Consider the following 24,082-nt stretch of genomic DNA (forward strand, 5'->3'; position numbering starts at 1 on the left):
ATCACTGCTAGACTATATCTGCTGATACACTTCATTTACTACAGAACACAGGAAGAGCACTGCACACACAGGTCTATGACTACACACACAGAGACGTCAGGACATTACAGTTCCTGAGGAGTCAGTCACACAGCCAGCGACCTGAGCACACACTCACACTTAAATTCAGGAATTATTTGGTTTTGTGGAAGCAGCGATTCCTCTCATTTTGTTCAAATTATTCTGCAGGTTGTGTGAGGTGTATGTACACTTAAGACTGTAAATACCTGAAGGTTTCCTAAGATCTTGGGACTCTTAAGCGCTGATGGAAATTCTGCTGCACAATGCTGAACGAGTGAAATATTTGAACATGTTACTGAATTTCATCACTCAATACACTGTGCTGGGAAAACTTGCATCACTGTACATGTGCATTTCACTCGTTTGTTTTTTTGAGTGATAAGTGAAATAATTTTCTAACACATGCTGACGATAATTAAGTTTGTGTGTGTTTTTTGGATTAACGTTAATAATGCTGCACAGACAGCAGGGCTCATATGTGGGCTGATCAGAGACCAGGGGCGGAGCTAGGGGTCCACCCCGATCCTAATTGCGATCCATTATAAATAATAATAATAGTTTCTCAGATTTTGATCAAAATGGCAAAACGATTATGTTCGGACTGCGAAACTATCACGACAGTTGAATCACTTGTCACTTACAGGCAAATGTGCTGTCGCGAGAGTTTCGTGGGGGCGTGGTCACAGATGTAATGAAGGGAGACGTGAAAAACGGACATCGCGTTGTTTTCATATGGATTACTTTATCACAGAATATCTGTTTTCGGCAGCACTTGTTTAGTTTTAAAGTAGACATGTCAGGCTTTCTATAGATATCTCTCTCTTGTCTCTTCGTTGAGTATTCACGGAGTTACACTTCATTTTAATGATGTGTTTGTAAATGAAGATCAGCGCAGACAAAGGCTGCAGACAGCGCACCTTGTTTGTTATCTTTATTTTATAAGTGCAGAAAGTTATGTTGTTATTATGTTCGTATCCAATAAAGTAGACCCTCTACAGATTTGATTGATGTATTGTTCTTATCTGTACGATCAAAACTGAAAGTGTAATTTAAGTTATTTTCGGGGTTATCAGGAGAAAATGACTCATAACGCGTATTCGCATTAATAGACTCCAGAGGGTTACATAAATTATTATCTTACTTCAGTTTTATCATTGTCCTGTTTAACAAACAGGTAACGTAGCGAGCAGTTAACTTAGCTAGCTTTATATTAGCTGACTCGGATGTTCAAAACTATGTTTATTTTTCTCTGAAGATATAAATGTATGTTTTAATCATGAAACATTCAATGTGATTCAACATACCAATATAATTACTAGCTTCTAAGTCAATTTTATAGACAGTAACATTACTTTTCTATGTAAACACGCTAACGTTAGATGGATGTGAATAACCGTTGCGCTCTCTTCATATTTTACAGCTTTTAAGTTTGCTGAATTTTCATAGTTTGCACTTGAAATAAAATTCACTTTAGTAAATAATTTCTTGTCCTTTTTAAACTTTGCATTAACACTGGGAGATATGTATTCTGTTTTCAAAGTGAATTTCCTACGTTTTATTTTATTAAATAACTTGAGGGGTGAGTAAGATTATGACTCAGGATTTTGGTAAACTTTAATAAAAAAAAAAAAAAATGCCATTGTAGGCTTGCTATTGTACATTATACATCATTCTGATTTGGGCATATACAATACTTTAAAAAGTATTTTAAGGTTGGATAAGTGTCGTGTTTGTTTGCAAAATTATGTGTTTTTTTTGTGCCACCCCAAAGTAACTACTGGCCCCTGCCTGGCCCCCCCAATGAAGAATTCTTGGCTCCGCCACTGTCAGAGACCCAGAACAGAACAGACTCACATGTGCTGATATCACACGCACACACGCACACAATCGCACACATACACACAAGCAAACACACGCGCACACACACACACACACACACACACGCATGCACGAGTCAACTAGTGTGCTTCTCATGCTCCCTGCTCCTTTATGAGTGTGTCTGAAGCCGCCGCTGTCACATTGTCCTCTGTATCCAGTGTTCTCTTGTTTGACTTTAAATTTCCTGCTATTCGGGTTTTGTCATGTGCTTTCTGTCATCTGTTCCTACTAGCAGCAGTGTGTGTGTGTGTGTGTGTGTGTGTGTCAGGACTGATGGGTGAGTGGTTGCTAGATGACGTATAGCATTCGGTCCCTTTAATGTTTCCTGTACGACTGACAGCTGGTTACCAGCACACACACACACACACACACACGCTGGGGATCACACTTTAAAAAGTAATAGCAGACTGTCACACAATGAAAGCTCACAAAGAGAGCGTTCAGAGCTCAAACGATGAAACAGCTCTGACATGTAGACTAGACAGATCTGCACACGTACAGACTGCTGAACCACTCAGCATTTCTGAAGTAGATTTAGTTTAGTCATGACTATTTCCCCTCCTCTCTCTGATCCCTAAACGTATCTGCTGCTTTACAGTATCTGTCCTTCCTCACGACTGTCCTGTGATCGTGTGTGTGTTTCTGCTTGTATGTCTCTCACTCTTGAGCAGATCTGAGGTCAGTTGTCTGGTAAACTAAGCTAAATAAGGTACAGTTAACATAAAACCACATTTTCAAGCGTTGCACCATTAAATGAGGTTGAAATCTAACCCTATGTATAACCTAAATATTTTTCGGAAGCCCCGGAGCAGGAATAATGGTTGACATAAAATGGCGATCAGACTGGATTATATCAAGGAGTGACTGTTTTACACATTTCAATGCTTTGGAGTCGTTTTAAACCTTTTCAAATGCAAGTGCAAGACAGTATTTTTTATGTTATGTAATTCTAACATTTGAAAAAAAGAGTGTTTGCAGCCTTTAATCATTCAGTTAATAAGTTAACTAAAAGCAATGAATTAAATGCATTTTTACACAAAAATACAAATTTCTCAGCAGTTCTCAGCAGCATGATAAACTACATAATTAAATATTTAATTAAAAAAATTAATATACATTTACTTCACATAACTTAAAAAAATAAAATAAAATAAAAAACACCAATGGTATATTCGCTATAGAAATCCATGATTTCTTAAAGGTCCCGTTTTTTGTGTTTTTTGAAGCTTTGATTTTGTTTACAGTGTGCAATATAACTTTTTTTTTTATAGTTGCTTTGTAGTTATTTTCAATTTACCCTCATTATAATATGTCCCTGTTTATTTAATTACAGAAAAAGTTTCGTAAAAAAAAAAAAAAAGGAAAATAATTTGTTTCTAATATAATATAATATAATATAATATAATATAATAATATTTTCCAGTTAAAGCCTTTGTTCTTTTGGTGGAAATCAAATGTATTATGTATGTATGCATGTTAGTAGTTGACAATTATATTATTAGGGTTCAAGCTGGAATACAATGGCATACTGTATGCTGTACAGTGTGTACTGTGTGCTGTCTACTATTTTACTATATTTGGTATGCGAAGCAGAACAATAGTGTTTTAAAATTGCAGCAGGTTGTGTGTTTAACCCGGCAATCATTGTCATATTCTCATGTCTCTGATCACAGCAATTCAATCAAATAACTATAGTCAAGAAACTCATGTCGAAAATATATGATTTCCGGTTCATTACACCAGAAATGGACGTTCAGGTCACCACATTGGATTGTGGGATACAGTACCGGTGGCAGGGCACTCAGATCCATTAAATGACTGAGCACAGCACGAGAAGCAGTCGTACCTGCAGCCTGAAGCACCAGCTGGAGTCGAGCTTTGGCCTGTTCTGCAGGAGTCTGGAAACACATCAGAAAACGCTCTTAACACTGGATCAAGAGCAAATACAACAACAGAAGACAACTCCAACCTTAATACTGACTGATTTCAACGATTCATTTGAATAATGTCTTGCCATGATTTTTTATTTTTTTAATTAGAGAATAATAGTAGTTCTGAAAAAAAGCATGAAATGAAAAACCTGTAAAGAACAACAACTGCATGTTTGACATTTTATATTTGCATGATGATGACAGACTGAAAGCTGCTGCTATTTTCTTTGATTAAAAAAAACCTTTACTGTAAATAAATGACCAGCTTCTGCTATTATACTTACAGTCCTTTTGAATTGCCTTGACCTCTAAAGTGAAACTGACGTGTACACACACACACACACACAAGTTTGTTTTTGTGTAAAGTGTGTTCATCCCATAGGTGTAATGGTTTTTATTCTGTACAAACTGTATATTCTATCTCCCTTCACCAACCCTACACCTAACCCTAACCCTCACAGGAAACTTTCTGCATTTTTACTTTCTCAAAAAACTCATTCTGTATGATTTATAAGAGTTTTGAAAAATGGGGACATGGCTTATGTCCTCAAAAGTCACCCTCTCCTTGTAATACCTGTGTCATACCCATGTCATTATACACACACACACACACACACACACACACACAGTTGTGAACACACACTTCAGTCGTGGGATTGAAGTTGTAAAGAGAGCGCTGATCATTCAAAACTTTTATACTGAGTCTTAAAGTTATTGTTCATGTTTTGAAGCGATGCCACAGAAGAACCATTTTTTGGTTCCTCAAAGTACTTTCAGTGATCAGTTTTTAAAAGAACCATTTCAGCAGTTTGAAAAATATTTGTAATATATATAATATAAATTGTTATCTTGAACCAGTTAAACATTCTGAAAAAAATAAATAAAAAATACAAAATTAAAACCTCCCCCTGTCCTACAATAAATAAAACCATTTACAGTAACAACACAGCTTCGGTGGCAGGGCTGAAAACTAATAATGTTCTAGAGGAAGTCACATCTTCAGTCGTGTACAGAAGACGACTGCGAGGGTGTGTGTGTGTGTGTGTGTGTGTGTGTGTGTGTGTGTAAACATGAGCACGAGGGCTAAGATATCATTCCAATATCTCCACTATTAGATTCCAGCCTCTTAATCGTCAAGGAAGAAGAATGAGGAGGGAGGGAAGATATAAAGGGCTGGAGATTGCTCTCGAACCGGTGTGTGGTGGTGTTATACAGAGAAATTAAATGCTAATAGGATGAAATTTAAATGTGGATCCTGCGAGGCTCACGGAGAATGTGGGTGCCGCTGACAGCCGTAACGCACATTATTCAGCAGAAATCTGATTTATCAAACTGTAAAGGTGTCACTTTCTAAAAATGTCATTTGGGGTGATGACAGGGAAATATAATGAGCCGCTTTAATGTAAAACTGTCACTCCACTGAGTCTCAGATGACAAACACATCAGCCTCCGCTCGCAAATCTGCTGGTTTCTGACAGCTCGCCTTCCAGAACTTTTACAGAAACACAGGCTGCTCTTCTCCTGCTTTATATTGTTATCAGAAGCATATCAGACTGTTTCGGGACATCAATCAAGCAGACAGAAATAAAGGAAGGATTATTGAATGTTCAGATAACCCCCCCCTCTCTCTCTCCTCTCCTCTTCTCGCTCTCATCTCTTTTCTTCTCTTCTCTTCTCTTCTCTCCTCTTCTTCTCACAATAACATCCAGTCATGCCACAGTAAGGAGGCGGAGGCTTCAGCGGAAGGATAATAGCTGGCAGGGCAATCATCTTAGTTACAGTTTATTATCAAATTTCTACCATTGCATTTGCATTTGTTTCAAGTGACCCTGAGGCAAGTGTCCGGAGATATTACACCAGCGAGAGTTCAGACAAGAGAGAAAAAAGGAAAACATACAAAAGGGGGGGAAAAACGAGTGTCAGTTTGAAGAAAAATATAATTAGCTTCAAAGGATGACAAATGGGTGGCAGATTAATAATTAGATAATTTGTCAAATAATGAGACAGGCCTCATTCTGGCAAACACTGAGCGATAAGAGAGAGAGAGAGATGATAAAATCTGACACAGATATGATACAAATAAACCCTGTTTGACACCCACAGCCCCACTGGATTCAGCCGATCTAGTGTCAACCCACGGTCCTAACTAACAGAACTGACCGAAGCGGAAGAGCTGAACCCTAAAGAAGACCGGCCTGGAGAAGACAGATGCAAAGCTGTTTACATAACAGTTTTCAACTCCGAACCGAAAAGATGTATGTGTTTTGGCCGTTCATTTAGATCACAATGGCATTTTGGGTGCCTAAAAAATGCTAACTTTTGAAAACGGGTTTCAAAGTGCATGTTTTTGAAAGCAATACATTCTCTGTGTAAACTACAAAAACACAACTTTGCGTGACATCATGCATGTGTATTATGTATTCAGTCCATATATGAGATTACATGAAGAATGAGGAAGTGCAAGGATGTAGTGTTTCGTTACAGTGACATCGCCAACTACTGGCCAGGCATGAACACTACTGTGTTTTAGTAGCTTTCACCCATCGAAGAGAACTGAGATCGTTTGACAACACTGATGTACGTACAGTAAACTTTTCAAATGCACAAAGGAAAAACGTTTCCCTTTTTAGCAAAACCATGTTCGTCATGTAAACGAACCCTTAGAGAATCTTTTGCTAACGTTGTTTAGAAGCGTTTCCCTCACTCTCTGAGCTCAAGGCAAGAATCCAGCCAAAATCAAAAGCAACACTTCATTCAAACATTAACCAGTTAGTCATTTTACTGTCATTTCAATCCTTTTTTTTCCTGCAACAACACCAGACCAGACTTTCAATGTGTGAAAAAAAAAAAAAAAAAAAAAAGTTTTAGGAAAAACAGAAGCGCATAAGCTCAGATCAATGAGGCCTCCCAAAAAAATTTTTGTGGACCCATCATTTTTGACCGGGAACATCACAAGTGCAATAAGGTGGGGAAAAAAAGTCCCAAAAAATGTGCAATAAAGGGGGTAAGAGTTGCTATACCCTGTGTGAGAAAAAGTTTTAGTCCAATAAATGTGCAAACAAAATATACAACCCACTAGAAAACGGTAATATTGTGAGAACTGTATTTTCAGCTTCATTCCTCCAGTCTTCAGTGTCACATGATCTTCAGAAATCATGAAAATATGATGATTTACTGCCGGAGAAACATTTCTGATTATTAATATTGCTGCTCAATATTTCTGTGGAACTCGCTGTGTCAACAGACATTTTTTCAACATTCTTTGATGAATTTAATGTTTTAATGGCCTTTAAATCTCCACTCACAAGGCCTCTTGGTTTCTGAGATAGAGTAAGTGTGTGAGTGTGTGTAATAAAGCTGTATGTGTAATAAAGGAAGTCAAAGCAGAACTGTTCCAGCAGTCTCTCTCAAACAAAGCTTGGGCAGCACAGATGAGGAGTCCAGGTCTGATAGGGTTTAGTGTCCCGGTGAGAGGTCACTCACACACAGCCGTCCCACAGAAACACTGAGCCGCTCCACATCAGTGCCCAGCGCTCCTCTCTGCTTCCTACGGTCTACAGCTACACTCATCCTCCGCCTGTACAGCCCACATCCATCCTAGACAGCGCCAGATCTGAAGAATTACAGTAGTGTGCTTCAGAGAAACATCAGCAGGTCATCTTAAACTCCCGTTTGTTTTTAGAAGAGCAGTGGTTTGGAAATGTTCATTTACTGAATTGAACTTCTGCTTTCCATGAACTCAGAAAATTACATGCATTCGTTCCCAGTTTTCATTGCCATAAATTGTAAAAAAAAAAGAAACTCATAAAGGTTTGGAACAACTTCAAGATTAGAAAATGATGACCAAATTTTTTTTTTTGGGTGAATTATCCCTTTAAGAAGGCATAGTGGATTTATTTTTTCTTTCTCCATTTTTCTTTATTTAGCAAGGATGCATTAAATTAATCAAAATGACAGTAAAGGTTTCTACACTATTACAACAAATTATTTTTCAAATAAAGGCAGTTTTTAAAAATAAAAAATTTCAACAAAGAATGTTGAAGAAAAAAAGTTTCCACAAATACATGATGCCGTAATAATCATGAATGTTTCAAGAAATGAGACTGGTTTCTGAAGATCATGTGACACTGAAAGCAGTTTTTAATCACAGGAATAAATGACAATGTAAATATAATCAAATAGAAAACAGATGTTAACTGTAATAATATACTACAAAATTACAGTTTTTATTGTATTTTGATTAAATAAATTCATCACCGGTGCAATTCTAAACTTCTGAACAGCAGTATATAGTGTGTGTATATATATGGGTTATATAGTATATAGAGTTTATTTAATAACTCATCGCTCGGCTCATCTCATCTGACTTCATTCTCATTTATAGTCATTTTTCATTTGTTATTTCCAACCTCTGGCCCATTCCTTAAACTAAAAAAAATAAAAATAAAACATTTAAAAATAAAAAATAAAAATAAGGACTGCAGCATTACGATACAGGATCCCACTAGAAAATGCAATATTCAGTTTTTAATATCCAGGTCTATAAGATCAGGGAAGAGATGGGCTCCAGTGCAATATGTTTATTTATATATTTATAACAAATACTGCATATCAGGAGTTCTGGGCCGGGCGTCTATAAAATATAATGTTGTGTATGGATATCTTTTTTAAATATAATCTCAATATGAAATTGGAGGCCTTTTTTACAATGTGCCATACTTCAGGACGGCGCTAACAGCATTTAGGAAAGCAGAGGCTGTTCATCTTTGTGTCTACAGTAGACACTGCCGCTGCATAATAATAAGCTTTCCTGCCCCAAAATGTTATTTAGCCGCCTGACGCTCATTTCTCAAACTTCACCACTTTTACAATTTTCCCAAACTTTTATTTCCTTGATTATTGCCAACAAGATTTCATTACGCATTTAGATTGTAAACAAGCGTGAGTGATGACAGAGGTTTAACCGCGGCGGTCCTCGCCTTCAACCGCGCAATTCACACAAACACACCCTCCCTCCCCCTGCACACGCACACACACACACACATATACACACGCACACACACACACACATATACACACACACACACACACACACACATATGTGTGTGTGTGTTCAAGCCCGAGCGGGCTGGGTGTTGGGCTCACACTCAACTCATATAAATCATGTAAAAGAAAAATGAACAAATGTGGCGGCTAACTCATCTCCTCGCCGTCCGGAGAAAATGAAATTCACTGGAATACCTATCAAAACTGCAATCATCAGGAGATAAAATCGCCTTTGCTCTATCTGCACTTTCCGATTTAATTTCCTTTATGCCCTTGACATTCAGAGATACCATTTAGATAATGCGTATACAGTAAGAGACCAGTTCGACTGGCATGAAATATATATATATATATATATACACATACCAGGACGTTACGCTAAATCCAACAGCATCATTTGGAAATGAAGATGCAATATTTCTTTGTTGTTTTTGTTCTGTTGTGAGATCTATGCAAAGAGGAATTGATCTTAACGGAGAGAGAGAGATAAAGCGGTGGGATATGAAAGCCGTGGCCGTCCCCTCTATCAGTATGACATGCAATTATATCCGGGCAGGCGTCAGGTTAAAGGTCAGCCTGACGACTCCATCATTTAGCCGGCGGCTTATTTCACAAACGCAGGGAGACGGAGGCCCGTGGCAGACTCGCAGACACCTCCAATCTGATGAAATCATTAGTGTAATAAGCATGTAAATCTGCTTGCAAATTATCCTCGCGCAGCTCCTCGGCTTTCATTTAGCTGACACTCGGTGAGGTGTTGTCAGATCCCCTCTTTATCCCACAATCAAATTACTGGCAAACACGGCGAGAGGAAGAGAGCCTGGTCCACGGACGAGCACTGCAGGCCGTGTCCGGACGCTCCATTGATTTCTAAAGCCCTGATCTTCCCTCGTTCTGTTTTTGATGATGTTATGGGATAAATCTATTATTAAGCAGCCAAAGATCTGGCGGAGCCAAAACAGAGCTGTTTCTCACAATCACTGCTGCTAATATGAAGCGTAAATAATGCATTACATATAAACAAGGCCTTAAAAGCTAAAACCCATGGGGAAAGTCAGTTTTACTTACGATTTCTGCATTTTTAAAGCTGATGGATATGAGATTAAGACAGATTAACCCAACGCAGCACACAGTTCTCACTACAGTAACAGAGCGTGGTCACGTTCTTACTGTGAATCTTGTTAGATTCAGGCCTCTATAACAAAGAACAAATTGCAAAAAAAAATGATCAGTAAAGCAATAAACCAAAAACTACACAGAAAAACAAATAAACACCTTAAGTTTTCCCACACAAAGCTAATAAGTATAACCATAAAAGTCACACAGAGAAACAAAGTTAAATTCAATTTGCCATCAAATCTGTGTTTGCTATTCGGCAAAATTAAAATCATCCCAATTTTCTTGAATATGTTGTGGAAATACAGCTAGGTTTCAGTAACTATATTTTTGGAGATAATGATAGGGAATGTAAGATTAGAAGTAACTAGTTTTAAGATTGTTATGTGCCTCGATCTAGACTTTGTAAAGTTTGCCATCTTTTAACACTGGTGGATCTGAAGCTTGTAAACAGGGCTGTTTATGGCTCATGTCTGCAGGGTAACGTCAATGTATTTCGGGCAGAGATGCAGGGGGTGTAGACACACTTTTCATCGGCACAGATATTAATAAAATATTGCAGAACCTGGTGTCTGATGAGCGGATGCAATCTACCAGCTTTTATAAAGTCTGCAGTAAATTCTCAGGTTCGTTTTTCACATATTCAAATTTTCAGTAAACATATATCTGAACACGGGCAGACTCACATATCTGCATCTTTTAACTGCAAAAACAAACTCATCACATTTGCTGTATAAATAATAATAATAATAAAAAACAAAAAACAGTTAACTCAAAAACAAACTTAGTTCATCAAATCTCAAATTATATTCAGTGGTGGAAATGTCATTTCATCTTTTTCATCTTTTTTGTATTTCAAAACTAGACAATTTTTGTCATGACAACTCAGAAGGAATGGCATGGTAATAAACATGACAATGTTATTGATTCGGTCTTTGTGAAATAGTGTTGCTGCAGAGCAAGTACCTAGACTTGCTACTGCCAATACTTCCACCACATGCTGCTGTGAGCATGTAAGAAATACTGCTGCTGCAAATATGACACATATGAATAACCCCACACAAAGCAGAAGACACGTTACACAGAATAATACATGCCAATATACTGTATGCATGCCGCTGAATATAAGGATAAACTGCTGCATCAATGGACATGCATGAATCCACACACATCAAAATGAGCAGGCAAGGAAATACAAGACGTCTCCCACAAAGCAGATCTATCGGCAAGATATTTGCACTGCTGTTGCTACGAAGAACTGTATGTATTATTAGCTATGTGTTCCTGGGCTACCAAGCCAACTGGGTTAACACTAGTGGCCTATGACTATGTGAGCCTGGGCTACCAGGCCGTCTGGCTTAAATCTAATTAGACGTGTGTAACTATGTGTAATGTTTAATTTACAAAATGGATATATGTTACAATCCGATAGATAAGACCCCAGCATCCACCTGAGCAAATATCATAATTTAGTCATTTAATATCTGCTGTTACTTTCTACACTTCATCAGTCCCAGTGGCAGCATAACAGCTCATTAATTTGTGTTCATACAATGATGCGACAGACAAAGTTAGCCGAAGCATGGCAATTTTTATTTCTCGTGTAGATACAGTAGCGCAAACTCCTGGGTGGACTGACTTGAATGAACAAATAAAGCAGAACATAAATGTTTTTTTCTCCTTATTCTGAATTACACAACACACAATAGCACACATCACATGAACACATTTCTCCGAACTAAACTACCCATAATGCATTCTACTTCAACAACCATAGTGATAACTTTTAATTCCCTTCTCCAACAACACTATCGTTGATATGACTGTGACAAGCGTGTGCTTCTGGTGGGCAGTGTACATGTATTTGAAGTACAGAATACTATTTACTATTAATACTATTAAAATCAAATGTATTTTGCATTTAAACATTTAATCCAAGTTTTTAATTTTATTTTCATACTTCATATAAGACAAATAATGTGATGTTTCTATATAAATAAGGGTGAGGTTTCTAAGTCACAACAACTTGCTACTGGGGTTCCTCAAGGCTCAGTAGTTGGACCACTTCTCTTCTCCATCTACATGACGTCATTAGGATCTGTCATTCAGGAGCATTGCTTTTCTTTTCACTGCTACGCTGATGACACCCAACTCTTCATTCCAACCAGATGATCCGACAGTAGCTGCTCGCATTTCAGCCTGTTTTGAGTGACATTTCTAGCTGGATGAATGACCATCACCTTCAGCTCAACCTTACCAAGACAGAACTCCTGGTGGTTCCAGCTATCCCATCGTTTCATCACTACTTCTCTATACAGCTGGGTTCGTCAACCATAACTCCTTCCAGGACAGCCAGAAACCTAGGAGTTGTGATGGATCATCAGTTAAGCTTCACAGACCATTTTGCTACAATGACCCAGTCCTGCAGATTTGCCTTATACAACATTCGGAAGATTGGAACCTTCCTGTCAGAGCAAGCCACCCAAATTCTTGTCCAAGCTCTTGTGCTCTCCAGACTGGACTATTGTAATGCCCTCCTGGCTCTTCCTGCATGTACTATCAAGCCTCTACAATTGATCCAGAATGCAGGGAGGGTTGTCTTCAATGAGCCAATAAAATCTCACGTTACTCCTCTCCATACATAGGAGTGTATATATATACACATATATATATATATATATATATACACATATATATATATATATATATATATATATATATATATATATATATATATATATATATACACACACACACACATACACAGACAAAAGTTATTTCTTCTGTTCATTGAATCTGACTGGCTGAGAGCTATTCTATCTATTTCTAGTTGCAAATGTGAGGGAAGCGCTCACACTGTGTTTGTATGGGTACACAGGCCTGTAAGTAGTCATTTAACCATATTGTTGAGAGAACTAAAAAAAAAAATGTAAAAATGTGAAGTCTCTGAGGGCAGGATGACCTCTGCTGGTGTCTGTTGTTCTGTTAGCTCTCTAGGCTCAGCACATCGGTTTGGTCATGTAGAGAGACTCTTTTTAAACAGACATTGATTGCAGAGGGTTATGCATGTAATCTACGTTTCAATAATTCACTGTGCTTTCATACAGCTGTAGATCAATGCATGCGCTCATAAACTCTCCTCTTCTTTCACTCTCTCCTCTTCCATCAGCCCTGCTCAATCTGCCCTTTCATCATCTGTTCCCTCTACATCTGTCCATCTCTCTATCCTAATGAAAATGAGTTAATTGCACATTAACCAGCGACAGCAGTTAAAATCAATAAAAAAGGTTCATTCTCTGGAAATGGTGATATGACTTACAGGATACTGAACTAAAATAATAAAGCTTAATGAAATAGGCCCATTAGTAGTGAAGGAAATTATATTCTGCAAGTAATAATTTTGAACTATTTGCAAATTATATTTTAAACATACTGTGATGAGTAGGGCCGGTGGAGTGATTGGGAAATGACTGACACCTGCTCCACTCACCGGTCTCGAGTCCCACAGAGGAGATTGGAAGGATACAAAAGAGGAGCAACGACAGTGAAGGACTAGAGAGGACCAGGCCTGGGTTTTATTTTGTGTTTGTCGCGCTGTTTTGTGTTTATTTGGTTATTAAAGTTTCGTTTGATTGTCCACTGGTTCCCGCCTCCTCCTTTCCATGATTATGAAGTTTTTATACCGTAACACAAACCTTTACGTGTTGTCATTGATTCAGCTCAGTTTGCAATTGGCTTTCATTGGTTAACCCTTTCGAGTCGATTAACACGTATACACAGTACGAGTCATTTTCTCCTGATAACCCCCAAAAGAACTTAAATTACACTTTCAGTTCTGATCATACAGATAAGAACAATACATCAGTCAAATCTGTAAAGGGTCTACTTTATTTGTATAAAGACATTATAACAACAAAACTTTGTGCATTGATAAAATAAAGATAACAACAAGGTGCGCTGTCTGCAGCCTTTGTCTGCGCTGATCGTCATATACAAACACGTCATTAAAATGAACTGTAGCTCCGTGAATACTCAACGAAGAGACATGAGAGAGATATCTATAGAAAGCCTGACATGTCTACTTTTAAACTAAACAAGTGCCGCCGAAAACAGATATTCTGTGATAAAGTAATCCATATGAAAACAACACAATGTCTGTTTTTCACGTCTCCCTTCATTATATCTATTGTGACCACGCCCCCACGCTGAACGCTCTATTCAGATTCTAATGTTTCAAACTGATGCGTGTGGCTTGAATACACCCACACAACAGAAGACCACGCAGCGAGACTGTTCTTCAGTTCTTATTTTTTCTTACTGTTTGCTTTGCGATGAGAGGAATAAAACATAATTCACCCCATAAAGATGTGAAGTGGATTACCTCAGGATTTGAGATTTGGATTTCCTTAAGAAAAAAAAAAGAGGAGTCCTTTATTCAGCAGAGATCATAAACATAAGTAAGACTCTTTTTATTTCTGTATATACTTGTACTAGCTTTCACATAACGTGTAAACTGTTTAACTCCACTCGCAAGTGAATATTAAATTATGTTGTGGGATAATTATATTCCAAATAAACTACAAACATAAAATTATATACATTTATTTTGTCCTAACATTCTTTCTTGTAACTCCTCCCTCTGAGTCACACACCTGACTGAAAGGCTCATTATGCAGCTCATTGTCTTCTCAGGTGTAAATCACAGCGATATTCATGATAGTTGACGCCTACTCGCATATGACTTTTACCAACAAAAAGTGTCTTAGAAAATTTAAATCAATATATTGTTTTCTGTAAGTGAGAAAACAAGATGATTTTCAGATAATTTAGAAAGAAAAATTCTAGGCAACAAGCTGCAGTTCTCAACAGTCCCGGGAACCAGTGTTCTGTATGTGTTTTATGGCATTATTCAAGTGATTTAACATTTTTAGTTTTTCACTAACCACGCATAACATTTCTTTTCTCAAAAACACAATCATGTACATACATGCTGCTCAATTATTATTATAGTCCAGTTTGTGCGGATTACAGTGAGTTTAGACATTTAGATGTGTATAAGAAACTGAAAAAAAAAAAACACAAAATGTCAGGGCATGACAAAACTTCTTCAGGCCCCAAAAATGCCCTCAGACCTCAGAGGATTGACTATGGTTACTGCTTTCATTTGCTATCACGTTCAGCTGTGTCACCTTGTTAGCCCTGTGTTTAAGCCCGTGTTTTCAGTTCTAGTTGTCCGGTCTTGTCTATGTTGCGTCTGTGGTGTGCTGAAACTAGCCTTTGTTTGAACTGCCTGTGTGTGTTAGATTAAAGACTTTTTCAACCTTTTGTTTATATACAGTGAATTCTGACAGGAGACCAGACCCCCCAAAAAATGACTAGTGGCAAATGTTTATCTTTTTCCTTTTGTGTGTGTTGTGTTATTTATTTTTTTCCTTTGTCCGTCACTATGGACATCCCTGCCACGAGACTGTTGCTTCCTTCAGGAACACATGAAGAGTTACTAGAGGTGCATCAAAAAAAAAAAGAATATCAAGGAAAAGGTCTTTAGCTAACTCTCTTATATTCTAGATTCATTGCACACAAACCTGTTTTTTTTTTTATTTATTTATTTTTTAGGGAAGGGGGGGGGGGGGGTATTCTGATGGTTAGGAGACACAGCTTAGGAAAATTCTCAAAAAATAGAATATTCAATTTTGAGCTTGATTAGTTTGATTAATTTTGGGCACATATTGGGCTAGTTCAGAACATGCTACCACAATTATGGGAAAGACTACTTGACAGTTGTCCAGAAGATAAACATCAACATCCTCCACAAGGAGGGTAAGCCACAGAAGGTAATTGCTGAAAGGGCTGGCTGTTCACAGAGTGCTGTATCAAAATATATTCATAGAAAGTTGACTGGAAATATTAAAATTTTTTGAGATACAGAATTTTTTTATTTTCCTAAGCTGTAAGCCATAACCATCAGAATTAAAACAAAAAAACTCTTGAAATTTTTCAGTTTGTGAGCAATGAATCTAGAATATGTTGTCATGCACCTGTAAACATCACAAATTTAACATTGTACCTGGACAACTGCCTTTGTACCCTCCAGCACACCATCCTGAAACACCCCCAGAGTACAGTTATCTGGCAAAGGTCCTCAGGAGATCTTTATCGACTTTGTGAAGTGGGTGCTGGCATCCTGCATATCGCCGCTCATGCCGGAACAATCAACAAAGACACCAGCCCCACTCCCAACCCAGAGCCCAGCCAGCCCAAGATGGCAGTGATGTGCGACTGTATGAAACATCGTCCCTGAGCCAGAGTCTCACAAATCTGCCAAGATGTGTGAGCTGGCAACAACATCCATTGTCAGGAGAGTCAAAGTGGAGTACGAGGGTATGGAAAAGAGCCCCACCCACACTCCTGGGGGTTTCTGAGGACTTTAATGAAATGACTGTTTTGATTTTGGAGAGGTTGACTGCCTGACCTCCCTGATCCCATCCGAATTCTACTCTATATTTTCTACATCTACTGAATTGCTGAGTGCTAACTAATGCCACTCAGCCTCTGTTCTCTGGAGGTCCTGCCTCATCTCCTAACATCTGCCTGCCCATCTAACCAGTCAGACCCTCTGTTCCTCATTTGTTTCCTCTCAATGTCGTGGATCCACCTCGGGCCTTCCATTAGCCAGCTCCTCAATGCGTAGATTCCCTTGCTCCGCCTCAGTCCGCTGATCTCAAAGTCCCCATCACCATGGCTCCTCGCTCCATTAATAACGCCATGAATCGCTGTCCTGTCTGTGGCCTGGATCACCATCTTGCTCCACCTGCTCTTTGTTTTCTTCTTGGCTGATCCAACCATCTCACCCACTCAAAAAGTTGAGTAGCTTGCCTTACCAGATATTACTATTGTTCGTTTAACATTTCTATCATAAAAGTTTTCTAACACTAAATGTTTCACTACTTACATCTTACCCTGCTCCTTTCCTGTAACATAAGACTTTACACTATACGCTGGAATGTGCACTCTGCTCCTGTTAACAGTAAACCCTGCCTACTTTGATTTGATTGGCCATCTCAATCATTTTGATATTAACGAGCACTTTTAGACCGCTGAGGCAGACAAAAGCTGATAACAGTGTTAATTTCGTTGACGAAGACTATGACGAAAAATATTCGTCAACTAACCTTTTTCACGGACGAAAACTAAATAAAAACTAAATAAAAAGTCAGATATGATGACGAAAAACGTGACGAAATATAACTGACACTTTAGTCAACGAATAAAAATTAGACGAAAATATATGGGAGGGACGAATGTAGAAGAGATCCAATCAGAGCGAATCTTTGAGGGTAGGTTGATCTATGCAGAAGCAGCCGAGCCATTTTAAAAAGTTGCGGCAAATGCAAGCGCAACAGCTAAACAAAGCAGCAGTTACACAGAAAAGAGAACAAAGATGAGTTTGCAGAAATTCGCACAGTTTCGAGGACGTTTTCATAACAGTTAAGTTGTTTACACAGGGAACTACACTGCGACCTTTTGAAATGCCATTTGGACCCAAATTTTTATGGGGTCGAAAATGTATCACTGATTATTTTTGTACCTACTTATGTGTAATGCTATGTTTTTATATGAGCATTTATTAAAACAGAAATGTGTATTTTAAGAATACGTTTTATAACGTGCTCCGAGCATTCAACGCATCAAGTTGGCTTCAGTCCCGCGATGCAGGAACGCTGAACTGAGCAGATGGTTACGCGCAACACTGAACCGAGATCTCCTTCAGGACATTTGCGTCCTCCTGCATCCGAACGAACAAATACAAATCGCATTTTAAATAAACATAAGAAAAAGAGCGAAAAGTGAAAAAGCTAAATTCAGCAGCGCGGTGTTCTGGTGTTCAGGGAGCAAGCAGAGACGCGTCTCAAAGTCTTCTTGCTTTTGTACCGACAACAAATACATACTAAATATGTCGAAATACCCGTCTTGGAAAGTGTGTTCGAAAAAGTCTGTAGTTATGTCTTCAGTGAAAGTAAAGCGTTGGAAAGAAATCGGATGCGTATCTTTATAATGGATGCATTTGTCTCTTAAAGTGACCGCGCCTAATTTACTAGCTCTGCTGTCAGTGTCTTTAATGTATGAAAATGAAAGTAAATCACTCACTGCTCTTGATTTAATTACTTTGTAGTTTTAACAAGAATTTATCCAAAGTCAATCCAAAAATCAGATAGAATAGATTATATTGTTTTACTAGTGACTAAAAAATAAAAAATAAAAATAATAGGGACCTGACCATGTTTTGCTTAAGTGTTTCTTTCTTTAATTGCTAATGCAACCTTTTCACACCACAGACTGAACCAAATTAAGCATTGCATCCGACATTATCAAGATGAATTTGTTGTTCTGACACAGTTTAATCCTGAGTTATTGTCATATTTTATTACTAATTTCTAAACTACAGGCAAATAAACTGTGATATTGTAAGAAACGTTGAAGGTGTCTGAATACATTTTGGTTTGATTGTGTATTTTATTTTACAGTGAAGACTATGCAGTGCTATTTTAAATGAACAAAAACAAACTTAAAAAAAATGTAAACTTTGTGTAAATAGCACAAATAAAGAAATAGAATGAACAAACAATACAAATATAATATATGTGGTTGTCTATTTCAATAATACTGTACTTCATCTTGAAAGAATGTCATATGCATTGCATATCATTCAGGACGAATGCATATCTTTTTCAGAGAGCATGTATATTTTTCATTGAGAGCAGGCCTTATGTTTATTTTATAAATACCATTCCATAACAGACTGATGGAAACATTTAGTCAAGTCAACTAAGTTGACTTTGTTCTACAAAAAAAAAAAAAAACTAGACTAAGACTAAAAGACTTAAGACTAGACTAAGACTAAAACTCTTATGATATTTAGTCGACTAAAACTAGACTAAGACTAAAACATTTCAGATGACTAAAATGTGACTAAAACTAAATGGTGTGTTATTCAAAAGACTAAGACTAAGACTAAATCCGAATTCGCTGTCAAAATTAACACTGGCTGATAATCACATTTTTTAAACCTGTGTTTCATCCTAACAACAAACAGAGCGTTGTGTAATGGAGTGCAGCAGATCAGTGAAAATATGTCAAATATTGGGGGACAATCTAGCCATTTCTAATTATTGGGGGGGGGGACTTGTCCCTCTCAGTGTCTAAGGTGGTTACTGCCCTGTTAAATGGACAACAATTTTACCCAAAAATTAAACTTAAAGTCCTGAATCTGGTTGCTTTTTGAGATCACAAGATTTTTGTTATAACCCCTAACGTGAGGGTTTCTTAGTAAGAGAGGTCTTGAGAATGAATGATAGGGAATATGTGCTAAAGATTTGATTTGAGAATATAAGCATGATAATTGGCAAGGATTAAGGTCAGGTGTGTTGAGTGACCCTTAAAGGGCCAGGCCTGTGTTTAATATTCAGAGTATGGAGCTCAGGGAGGTGAGTGTACATTAAACGAGTCAGGACCCCGCTGTGACCTCTCTCCATTATTCATCCCGCAGAAAAAAAAAAAGCAGAAATGGAAACCCAGTTCCAGTTCCAGGAGAAAAGTAGCCAGTGCATGGCACTTTGACCCTGGATTAGAAAAGCTGCAGAAAACCCAGGAAATGTTGAACGTTACATCTTTAAACACTCCCTAGGGCTCATTTTAAGGGCCAACAGTGCACCCTACATCCAGAGAGACAGAGGCTGAAGGGTAGAAGGGGGAAGACACTGTAATCTCTCCAGATGTGTTCAGAACTAATGTGTGCTTGACATGAATCTTTGAACCGTACAGCAGATATAAGCTCAACTGGAAACTGAACAGCTTGGATTAAAACAACACACACTGCATCACCCTACTGACTCAAAAAACATTAACAACACACAATTCATCCTTACAGGGGGAAGAAATATTTTAACACCACACCTTTTAGTAAAAAAAGACAAAAGCAAAAATAAAAATCGCAAAGGGACAAATTAAAGATGATGACTAATATGAAAACCCGGGCAATCGTGTGAGAGACCTCTGATTCTGTCTGACAGCTCAAGCTATTCAAAGGAAACTGCTGAACATTCACTCTGGATGCAGATATCAAAGATTGAGAAAACACTGAAGGGAGAGAGAAGTAGAACTTACCAGATGTTCTAATCCAGCTTTGATGCTTCCTGTTTCCCTGCAACACAAGAACAAATTTGCTCCACTGTAAATAACACAAAGACAGCAAGCGTCTCGTCACCCTGAGCTCCCACTCATTCCTCCACCTCTCGTCGATCACCCATAATCACTGTAGTTTTAATCGATTTACTGTATTTATCCATACATGCTCACTGAGTTCCATGAGGGCAAGAGATTTCAAAAGGGCTTTTAGTATATATACAACAATGACACATTACAAGAGAAAAGAGTTAGAGAGGAAATCAGAAATGCCACCAGTTAAAGACAGCTGGACTTTATGGAGAAAATGATGCACACAGATGCTGTGTGGGTGTGTTTGCATTAAATAACCATTAACTGTGACTCAATTCATCGATACACATGTTCTAAGTACAGAACTTTGATAATACTTTGCAGTATTCATACAGAGACTAATGTGTTTGAATACCTGTCAAAATAATTGAAAAAGAAGAATCTGATATAGGGAGTATCTTTGTGTGTATATATATATATATATATATATATATATATATATATATATATATATATATATATATATATATATATATTAGTGCTGTCAAAATTAGCGCGTTAACGCATTCGATTAATTAGAAATATTTAACGCGTAAAAAAAAAATAACGCAATTAACGCGGTTGCAGTTTTTTTATTTCCGGTTGTGGCCTATGTGTGTTCAACGTGCAAAGAAATATGGATAAGACCAAGGAAGGACTTTTAGACGGAAAGTTTCAGTATAAAACTCTGCCGGATTACTCTTCAGTCTGCCACAAGAAACATTACTCTTCATTCAGTCTGCCACAAGAAACAGCAACATTAAAATCATGAACTCAAATGTCATTGTTTAAAAAAAAAACAAAAACAATGTTGTAACAGTGCGTAAATCAGACCTTTCTGTAACGCTAACGTTAATAAGCTTAAACGAAAATAACGAAATAATTGTGTAGCAGAGTATTTTTTGTACACAGTGCCGCGAACTGTCAATCACTCCTGTACGCGTGCATCACTGTCCTCCTCACAGCTGCAGCACCTTGCGCTCTCTCTCTTCATCACGCTTTAAAACAAAAAGGGGACAAAAAGATCATATTGTATTTGTGCATAGGCTATAGATTAATTAGATAAATGAATATCTAAATTTGTGCCTTGCCGTCTACGGTATTTTTTTAGAACTTAGAAGAAAGATGCTGCAGCCAATGAGCAGCCAGCGGGGTCTGGCTGCAGGACGACTGAACCTCCGCAGACAGTTTTTAATGTTTATCAGAAAATAAATACTCAAGATTTTGCTTTAGTATAACTTCCGGGACAATTAGGGCCAGATTCGGGAGTCGGGACAACAGTTTAGATTTCGGGACTGTCCCGAATTTTTCGGGACGTCTGGTCACCCTTCCTGAAAGAGCTGCATTACTTCATTAGCTTGAGTCTGACCTGCAGTGATAGGATTCGAATTTGGTGAGGTGTCAGAATGGCGAATCATCTGAGTCTGGTCTTGTTCTTGCAGTATTCAGAGTCTGAAGCCAAGAAAACATATTAAGTGTTGTTGTGTAAACGAACCGAGTGTGGTGTACACTCACAACGAGTTTCACACACCTTCTCCGGCCACGTTGAGTTGTTGACACTTAACAGTGGGAAAAGCGACACATGCGCTATTCACTTGTATAAGTTAAGGATGAATGGGTAATGTAGTTTCTGCTCTGGGTGGGATGAATTAGGAAGCTTGCATTGCAGTGTTAATTTCGTTGACTAAATATTTTCGTCATTATTTTCGTCACGAATATATTTTTGCGGATGAAAACGAAACGAGAACTAAAAAAGAAGGCACTGATGGAGACTAAAACTATGACTAAATTGATTGACATTATCGTCAACGAATAAAGGACGAGACGAAAATAGACTGTGACGAAAATCAAATCAGCAGACGGGAGAGATGTGAGGAATGAACAAAACGGAACAGGCGAGACTGCATGAGAGAAGAGAACCAATCCGAGCCTGACTTATTGAGACGTGAAGCGAAGGTTTTCAGTTTTTAAATGAGCTCCCGGGAAGACGGCATTCGAAGAGGTGATATCTAAAAGAGCGACAAAATGTCCACAGCTCACTTCACGTTCGACGACAAACAAAACATAACAAAGTGTAAAGCACGCAGAGCGCTCATTCGTGGCAAGAACACAACCAATTTGAAAAGACATTTACAGACGAGCCACCCGGACATTTTCTCAAATGTAATTTCACAACGATGTTCTTTTGTTTATTGAGCTAAGCAAAACTGGAAAACTGCAGTGCTTAAATGTTGTAGCATTAAATATTACGAACTGAAAAGTACTGTAAAATAGCCCCTTCTTCAAGTTAGATGAGAGCACAATACTAATACGTAATATTATGATACATACATTTGATTAATACCAATGTTTAGTATATTTTATAATGTTCAACTTGTTGACAATATCACAAATATTTCTATATTAGTCATGTGAAACGTGAATGTTCACATCCTATCATTATACATACTAATCTAGCAATATTGTAGTATTTAAAACATACAATATTGCTAGACAAATGAATACCTTATAAAATCTTGTTACTTTTTTTTTATCCACCTAGCTGCCAACTTATTAAATATTTACTTTAAATGTATGCACTTATTGTTCAGCTCAGCTGTAAGCTTTAAGGTCCTGGACCTAACATTATTTTTATTTTATTGATGGTCAATTGGCAGCTAGTTATTGTTTACATTATCATGACCGTGTTTGTTGCTGCATACAAGCTTTTGAATCGAAATAAAGTTGAATTTGTGTTTTATATATTTTGGTTAAGTTTGTTTCCTATACCAGCTGTAAAAAATTGTCTAGTAAATCTGTTATTGATTTTAGTCTTATTTTAGTCGACTAAAATACCAAGCAATTTTAGTCGACTAAAATAAGACTAAAATTAAAAAAAATCAGATGACTAAAACTTGACTAAAACTAAAAAGAATTAGTTTTAGTTTAGTTTAGTTTAGTAATTAAAAAAGACTAAAACTAAATTAAAATTTCGTGTCAAAATTAACACTGTTGCATTGTGAAGGGCGCTCTGAAAATCGTCAGTGCAGGTAAAAGATTAAAACCTCTATTAAAACAGATGTCCAAATGAGCGTACCGGTACGCTACAAGCACGTTCTGGGCGCACGGAGAGGTGGCAGTAAGCTCAAGAGCTATATTTGGAAGTGGCGGTACTGAGTACCAGTGCATACCGGCCCACTTAAAGCACTGGCAATGACTATACTTTGGAATTTTTTTGCAGTCCACTTAGAATTCAACATGGAAATCATTTTTGTTTTTTATTGGCATTGATTGTTTTGAAATTCAAATGGTACTTACATGCCTGTGTTTTTATTTCTGTAATAAATATGGCTTTCAAGCCAACAGTTAATTTGGAGGATATTGATGGTTTATTGCAGGTATGTTATTTACATGAGAAAATCTGTGTTACAAGTTAAACAAAAATTCCAATAAACAATCATATTTTGAATTTAAATAGTTTCTTTGTCTTGAGTTTACATTAATTATTTACATTTTACATTTACATATCCAAAAAGTTTCAGTCTTTTAATTGCGATTTTTTAATTTAAAAAAATTGTGCGATTAATTAGTTATTTTTATTTAATCGATTGACAGCACTAATATATATATTAGGAACACCTGTTCAATTTCTCAATGCAATTATCTAATCAACCAATCACATGGCAGTTGCTCCAATGCATTTAGGGGTGTGGTCCTGGTCAAGACAATCTCCTGAACTCTAAACTGAACGTCAGAATGGGAAAGAAAGGTGATTCAAGCAATTTTGAGCGAGGAATGATTGTTGGTGCCAGACGGGC

The 24,082-nt window shown here is 37.5% G+C and overlaps 1 protein-coding gene across 1 annotated transcript in view; it reads right to left on the bottom strand.

The window, feature by feature from the left end:
* The window catches only part of LOC128028723 (serine/Arginine-related protein 53-like), a 119,601-nt gene that overhangs the window by 50,269 nt on the left and 45,250 nt on the right, over positions 1-24,082 (bottom strand). The window contains exons 5-6 of the mRNA XM_052616047.1: positions 20,196-20,232; positions 3,785-3,836 (exon numbers count right to left, since the gene is read on the bottom strand). Coding sequence (XP_052472007.1) covers positions 3,785-3,836; positions 20,196-20,232 — 89 coding nt within the window. The remainder of the gene's footprint in view (positions 1-3,784; positions 3,837-20,195; positions 20,233-24,082) is intronic.

Source organism: Carassius gibelio, chromosome A15, assembly GCF_023724105.1.
Source record: "Carassius gibelio isolate Cgi1373 ecotype wild population from Czech Republic chromosome A15, carGib1.2-hapl.c, whole genome shotgun sequence".
NCBI classification, from domain to species: Eukaryota; Metazoa; Chordata; class Actinopteri; order Cypriniformes; family Cyprinidae; genus Carassius; species Carassius gibelio.